Here is a 7,785-nt window from a genome sequence, read left to right as displayed (position 1 = left end):
TACAGGGTGCCAAAAATAACCCCTTAAACAGCACAGTCTTACTACTATATATTACACAGTAAACTCATTGTTCCCATATGAGACAATTTGTGTTTTTTTTTTGTGTGTCTTAATATAATATATATATATATATATATATATATATATATTTAATCATACAATTGAACATTTTAAAGGCCCTGGCAATCACCGCCCTCGGCGTGACGAGTCGGGAACCTCCGCCTGATCCCTCGGTTATTTTACGAGACAAACAGATAATAAGCTGTGAAGAGAGAGAGGGAGTGTGTGTGTGTGTGTGTGTGTGTGTGTGTGTGTGTGTGTGTGTGTGTGTGTGTGTGTGTGTGTGTGTGTGTGTGTGTGTGTGTGTGTGTGTGTGTGTGTGTGTGTGTGTGTGTGTGTGTGTGTGTGTGTGTGTGTGTGTGTGTGTGTCTGGGGAGAGATCGGGTGCCACTCAAGGGGGCGGCGCACCTCTCCCCGAGACACCTCCCGCCCCCAGCAGGCAGGCAGGCAGGCAGGCAGCCTCCTCTCCCCACTCCTTCCACCGCGTCACATGTCTTCACCTCCTCCGGGTTAGACAGCCCGTCCATCGGTCCGTCCTACCGTCCGGCTTGGCAGCGCTCGGGTGAGGATGCTGGAGAACGGGAGGAAGGTGCTGAAGGAGGGTCTGTTGGAGAAAAGGAGCGACGGGCTGCTGCAGTTGTGGAAGAAGAAACACTGCGTCCTGACGGAGGACGGCGTGTTGTTACTGGCGCCCAAGCAGCACGATCACCCCCAGCAACAGCAGCAGCAGCAGCAGCAGCAGCAGCCCCACGGCGGCGTGGGGAGCGACGCGGGGAAGATCAAGGAGCTGCACTTCGCTAACATGAAAACCGTGGACTGCGTGGAGCGCAAGGGCAAGTACGTCTACTTCACCGTGGTCATGACCGAGGGCAAGGAGATCGACTTCCGGTGCCCGCAGGACGAGGGCTGGAACGCGGAGATCACCCTGCAGATGGTCCAGTACAAGAACCGTCAGGCGATCCTGGCCGTTAAATCCACGCGGCAGAAGCAGCAGCTGCTGGTCGTCCAGATCCCCGGGCAGAAGACTCTCCGCAGCGCGCCCAACGTGGCGTGACCCGCGGCTGGACGCGCGGATGCCCGTGCGACATTTGCGGTAAGATGGGGGAGGGTGGGTTCCCCGGGACCAGCCGGGGAATACCTGCGTGGAAAAATGCTCCCCACGCAGCGTGGATTCACTCCAGTGAGCGGGGACTGACGGTGGAGACGCGTAAAAGTTTTTTTTTTTTTTTTTCCCCCACGGATCAAGGCCCACGGATGTCACGTTTTCATCTAGTGGGGGGTCTTCACGCCTCCTGTCATCTAAAAACCAGCAGAGGCTGAGATCTCAAACATCTGCAACACAGCTGCAGGGCTGAAACAAAAAGAGTAGAATTCATTGTAAAACAGCCATACCTATTTAAATTTGAGGACTGGGGTTGCCAGTTCACAAACTTTAAAGTGTTTCCAGTGTTTGACCTGAGATCCAAATAACATTCATTGAGGTCATTTCAATTTGTTTGGGAGTGAAAGGTGTTTTAGCGAGTGTACGTGTCGTAATATGATCGGTGCTCCTGTGTGTGTGTGTGTGTGTGTGTGGAATCACTAATTCAGTGAAATAACATGGTCACGCTCCTCTATCCCAAAATAATGTAAGCCATTCGCCTTGAAAGCAGCGAGTTCATCAAAAGCGGGCTAGTTTTATCTGATTTACCGAATCGCGGGATGAAATATCTAAATTCGCCACCCGGCCGAACATTCCTCGGCTCCTCTGGCAGGATCTAGAAGTGCCGGACTCGAACCGGGGACGAAAACATGCCACAGTTGACTTCGACTCACTATACGGAGTCTAAAATCCCCTCATTGTGAAAGGAACCTTCTGTCTTGACGCGCCGACACGCGTCTCGCAGCTCCGGTTTGTGCTCGCCCTGACCTCCGTGGCTGTGAGCCCTCAGACGCCATCAGTCTGCCATCTGTCTAACGGCTTGCATCCGCAGGTTGATCGGACGCTCGACTGGAGGACGACTGTCGACTGCACCCCTTCCCTGCCGTTGCTCCGCCGCCGACCTGGATTCTCCGGGAGAAGCCCCCCTCCACGTCTCGGTTTCCGCAGACCGGCTCCTCGTCCCCTTTCAATACAGAGACTTATTTCACTAAAGACTGATGGACAGAGAGCATGTGAGAACACACCTGTATTCGACCCCACGATGGCCTCGCCTCTTTATTTATTAGACGTGTATATATTTTCTATGAGACGTTACGTTGTTGATAAATGTCGGGTGCGGTTGTGGCGGGAGTGGAACATGAAGTACATTTCGACGGGACATGTTACACATAAACTCCAACGGGAATAAGCCTTTATATGTTAGTTATCTTCGAGTGGTTATCCATTTTTTCAACTGAACCAAAGACGCATATATTTCTTCTCTCCCACGGGCGTTTCATTCTACAACATGCCAAAAAAACCCGCTCAGCTTATTTGCATTTTTTGATGTGAATCGTCCGATACGTCGACGGCCCTTCCCGGTATTTCCATCGTGTACATAGATGATTTTTCACTCTCCGTGTTATCTGGTCTCTGTGTTCACTCTGTATCAGCCTGCTTACAAGTCTTAAACCCATATTTTTGTTATTTGTTTTTGTTTTGATTGGTTTCTGGAATGGAGGTTCGGAGCATTTTTAACTGACGGACACACCTGGTTGCTTTGCCTTTTTGGCGAATGAGACAAAAAAACATCGAGCCAAGTGAAAACCAGCGTACTTGTGTGATTGACTGTGTTTGTTGAGGTGTCCTGGCTTCTTCTACTTCACTGGATGAAGTACATTTTGTTTGGAATCATAAACTCTACTATTTAGCTTTTGCCCTGATAAGATTTTGAAAGTTTAGAGATGGAAGTCCTAAATGTTTTCACTCCAATTCTGATGCACAGCATTTTTTTTTTCCCCCCATGGTGAAATGAGTGCAACTCTTACACTCCACCACCACCACCATCCCCCAGCGCTCTGCTTTTGGTCCATTTCTCCACACAAGCCAACGTTCTCACCAATGTCTCGACCTTTCAGCCACAGCTTGGCCAGACGACTGCATAGTGTTTGAAAGGCGCTCAGGTGTGAGCGCTTCACCTTTTTCGCCCGTGTCACCTCGTGAAGGTTTCTCTCCAAAAGCAGTGGTAAAAAAAAGGTCACTCTAGAATTGTTCTTACATTTTTTTTTTTTTTGTCAATTGAAAGCTTCTCTTCCACTTAGCTAACTGGGTAGAAGTGACCCAAACACTTGTCTCCATGCAGCTCCACCTTCTCCAAGTTACTTATTTAAACATCCCCGCTGTTGCTCTCTTACAACGCAGGGATGTTTTTTTTTTTTTTTTTTTCTGCAATGTGTTTATTTCACACCAGCTCGTGTTGTATCTGTCTGCCGGGAGCGTCGCCCCCACCCCGGAACCGAGGCATGCCTCCGTGTCGCCGTCATCTCCCGGCACGGGGCTCCGGCTGCGCCCTTCGTCTGAGGTGCCCGGTTTGGTTCATCTCCCTGACACGCCTCTCTGTTGCCATCTTGACATGCACAGTCCTCGTCATGCCCTTGTCCAATTTCTTATTTCAACGTGAGATCTATTTTCATACAGCTGGAGATACATTCCATTAAAAAGATACATAACAGCTCCTGTGGTTTCTTTTTATTCAGCGTCGCACCGGATGAATGTCTGGGCCCCACAGTTCAGGGGTGTCGTTTAACCGACCTGTTTAACTAGCTGCTGCGCTTTCAATCTCTGCTTTCATGTTTCACAAACATGGGACCCCCCCCCCCCCCCCCATTTCCTGGTCTAAAAGTAGAAGCCGTGCTGAGAATTGGGTTTCACCGGCAGTTGTTGCTGCTCAGATAAACCGCCGGAGCATAATGTCAAAAGCGCACGTGGCTCTAGACGCTCTTTAATTCAGTTAAACATGACGGCATCGTTTCGGATGCATGAAGGGTAAGTGTCTGCTGAGAGGGAGCAAGGCCGAGCGTGAAAGCGGCTTCACTGTGAATTTTAAAAGCGTGGACCTCAGACTTACCTGCTGCCCTCCAGCTATGTTTCTCTCTTTCTGTTCCTCAAAAGGATTTTTAATAATCTGGCGCAAGGTATACAATCACCGTCTGACACGGACCTTACTTCCTGCATTTAGTTGAAGTGATAGCAATGCAAACAACTAAACAGCCATGCAAAAATACGGCACAAAGGAGCTGACGTGTTCCTCGTATTGCTCCACTTTGGACAAATTCAGAAGAGGGGATTAAAGTGGCCTGAAAATGTCACTGTACTTTCTTTAAAAAAAAAAAAAAAAAATTCAAGGACATTTTTTGGAGAGTAATACAACTCGAACCAAAGGTCGTCAAAAACCACATCTGAGTTTCTATCCACCAGCTTTATTTTGATTTACATCCGTTCAATCCCAGAACCCCAAGTGACCTTTTCTGTCAACTGTAGAGAGCATTTAAATCTCATTATAAAATAAAAAGGAACACCGCTCAGAGGGACGGCGTGCCGGGATTGAAGTCTGGCGGAAGATGACTTCATGCTGCAAGAACATTTGAATCTGAGGGCAAAATGCCCCCTCAAAGGAGTGACTGATGTATGTGAAAGCTGTAACACAGTCAACGAGGAAGAAAACTGATGTCCAGTCAGGATTCCGCTGGAATATAGAGAAACATGAATGTGTTTCAAATTGGACTTTGATTTGAGCTAAAAGGGAAGAAGTGAGACGACGTTTCTGGCTTTGTAAAAAAAATCTGATTATGCAGATTAGCTTGCAGCATATCACAGCACAGATATGCTCTCTCTGCTGTTCATAGAATTCTAATTCTATTTAGCAAATAAAATGGTAAATCTCTGTATGATATACATCCAACATTTTATCATGGTGAACCCTCTTATTTTAGCAAGTACAAATGACAGCAATTGATCTGGAATTGACGCTGCAGTCCCGAGACTCAGTTGGACACGACAGGAAGAGCCGATGAATTTCATGGTTTGAACGTGTTTATGAGCATTTGTGGTTTTGATGTGAAGCCATGGTGAGCAGCTTCCGCGCACAACATTTGGAAACAACAGTTTGAGGACATTTGAACTTCACGTAACCCCCGACAGTGGACCACACATGATACTATGAAGGTTGCCAAGGATGGTGGTCTGGACAAAAATAAACTTTCTAAATGTTCTGTGTAACAACTTCACAATAAATCAACCCCTCTGCCCTCGCATGGGGATAAATTTGGTTGAAAGATTTATACCTTCAGATATGATTTTAGAGCTGTGAGGTCCTTTGGATCCCGCGTACCTAGGAGACAATACAATTCAAAACAAAAGAGCTTGTGTCCCAGAGAGTTGGGGCTGCCGGTAACTTTATTGACCATAATGTGAATGATCAACAGTTTTTAAGAACAAGCCGTTAGGGCACAAAAAGCATCCCTGCTCTCTACTGTCCATCTCTACACCTCAGAAGGTGAGTTCCTCCGGCATTTAGTCTCATCAGGCCAACACAGAGGGAAAAAAGGAGCTCAGTGAACATCCCTTTTTTTTGGAAAAAAAAACAATGTTGCACTTGCATCTAAAAATATAAATAACAAAAGACTATTTGAAAAATGATGAAAAAAAACATGTGACCTACTGGTCTAACCTAACCCAGATTCTTCTTCATTATCAGCCCAGCTCCGCCCAACTGCAGCCATATGTGCAAGATTAGAGTTTCCAAATGGGAAAATATAGAGGCCTTCTGTGTGGTGAGAAATTCATTTTGATACATAAAGTACGGCTTGCAAAAATGCTAACAATCAACTGTTTTACCATATCATGGATTTTTTTTTTTTCACCGCTGGGCAAACCAATGTTTAGTTTGTTTGTTTAACAGTGACAAAAGGGGCATTTATGTAAACGGGAACTATCAAAAGACAACTTTTATTCAGGTTTGGTTTGTCCTTCGAAAGGGATCTGTAGAGGACATGGTAAAGTTACAGTCTTTGTTGCTGTTGACATCCTTTCAACATGGCGGCGTCTTTCTTTGAAGCCGCCGGCAGCACCTGCTCTCAGATGTTACACAACAAGCTTCTGTGTAGCTCCACTTTGGCACGCAGCTCTGACTCACAGGAAGACGTGGGGGCTTGTGACGCAGGGTGCTTGGAACTGTGACTGGCTTGAAGGAGCTCCTTGTCAGGATTTCAGATAATATTAAGGAAATCAAACAAACATTTTTGGTGGGCTCACACCTGCAGGGTGCTTGGGCAGTCTTTCGGTGGATGATACGTCTATGCAGCTTGTCATTCATTCATCAGAATGATTTTATGAATAATGTAACTGGAATACCTTAACTGAAAGCAACACTGTCTTGTTGATTTAAAAGGGCTGGTGTGTGACACACTCATACTCTGATGGGGTTGTGAGTGATTTAAGTTACTGTAAAGAATTGCTCAAATATAAAGTGATTTGTTACATTTATATCACTTAATCAGTGACGTGCAGTCCGTAGAGGCAGGGGAGGCCGGGCCTCACCTGTCATCATGGAAAGAAAAAAATGAAAAAATAAATTGAATGGTTATATTTATTCAGTGATTTGTTCTATAAAGTTATTTTCCACTTACCTTCACCATTTTTAGTTATTTTTTTCGAAATCGCCGAAAAAACAATTCACATTTACCATTCAAATATGAAGAAGAGACATGCAGTGACACAGCAACCAGCTGAGCCCACTATGGATTGCACAATGATTATGCTAACTGTGCTGGCACGGTATGCACTGAGACTGTATTGCTGTCTCTGTGGATGTCACTATTAAAAAAAAAACACTTTTAATATGTGAGCTATATTTCCATAGTTTAGCTGATGTGTCTAATGTTTTTCGTCAACAAATGTAACGTGTTTCTCGTAATCATAAAATGACTGCAAAGAGACATTAAGTGAGGCACGCAATAATGGTGCCTCATGGTAGAGGGCAACGCTGATCCCAGGGATCCTTGTTACTACTCGGCTACGGAACAATAGAATTAGCTATAGCAAGCTACAGTAAACAGTTAGCAAGTCAAGTGCAGCCATCCAGTTATTTTTTCCCGATCTCATCAGGCTGTGTAGCTCACAATGAATGTAAATCTCCTGGGCAGCTTCTCAACTTTTTTTTTGGCCCAGAAGGATCTCATTCAAACTGTTCCTGAGGCGACAAAGTTGCTCCGGCCGGTGGTTACCGTTCCGGCTACGACAGCATCGGCGGAGCGCTCATTCCCGGCACCGAAAAGACTCATAACATACAGTCGGAACAGGATCGATCAAGGACGACTGTCTTCTCTTGCAGTGATTTCCATTGAGTCAGAGAGACTTTTAAAACTGAAGAACAAAAAAAGGAAGACTTTTACAAGCAAGTTATCGATGCTTTTCTTCAGAAGGAGCCACGCATGGACTTCATTCATAAGTAAAGGTAAGAGATACTAACGTTTTTTTTAAATGTGCTTTTTTGGTATGCTACAGTTTGTACAGGACTGCCTCAGAAAATTAGAATATTGTGATAAAGTTCTTTATCTTCTGTAATGCAATTAAAAAAACAAAAATTACTTTTTCGTGATATTCTAATATTTTGAGATAGGATGTTTCAGTTTTTTAGAGATGTAATACATAATCAGCAATATTAAAATAACAAGACGCTTGCAATATTTCAGTTGATTTGTAATGAATCCAAAATGTATGACATTTTTGTTTTTGTAATTGCATTACAAAAGATAAAGAACTTT

General features: G+C 45.0%; 1 protein-coding gene and 1 long non-coding RNA gene across 2 annotated transcripts; both read left to right on the top strand.

Moving 5' to 3' along the window:
* Positions 1 to 368: 368 nt before the first annotated feature.
* phlda1 (pleckstrin homology-like domain, family A, member 1) lies at positions 369 to 3,031 on the top strand. The gene is made up of 2 exons (XM_086146847.1): positions 369 to 1,153; positions 2,034 to 3,031. Exon 1 carries the CDS (start codon positions 629 to 631, stop codon positions 1,112 to 1,114), a length of 486 nt encoding a protein of 161 aa, XP_086002973.1. The 5' UTR covers positions 369 to 628; the 3' UTR covers positions 1,115 to 1,153; positions 2,034 to 3,031.
* Positions 3,032 to 5,403: 2,372 nt separating this feature from the next.
* LOC147234098 (uncharacterized) lies at positions 5,404 to 7,390 on the top strand. Its single transcript, XR_015106104.1, has 3 exons — positions 5,404 to 5,516; positions 5,718 to 5,793; positions 7,353 to 7,390. It is a non-coding gene; the product is annotated as an uncharacterized LOC147234098 (long non-coding RNA).
* Positions 7,391 to 7,785: the final 395 nt, after the last annotated feature.

The sequence above is a fragment of the Fistularia commersonii genome, chromosome 5 (assembly GCF_037954325.1).
Source record: "Fistularia commersonii isolate RoL2024-O1a breed Wild chromosome 5, RoL_Fcom_v1.0, whole genome shotgun sequence".
In the NCBI taxonomy this organism is placed as follows: Eukaryota; Metazoa; Chordata; class Actinopteri; order Syngnathiformes; family Fistulariidae; genus Fistularia; species Fistularia commersonii.
Note: the sequence above shows the minus strand (reverse complement) of the source record. Positions and strands in the feature narration are given on the sequence as shown.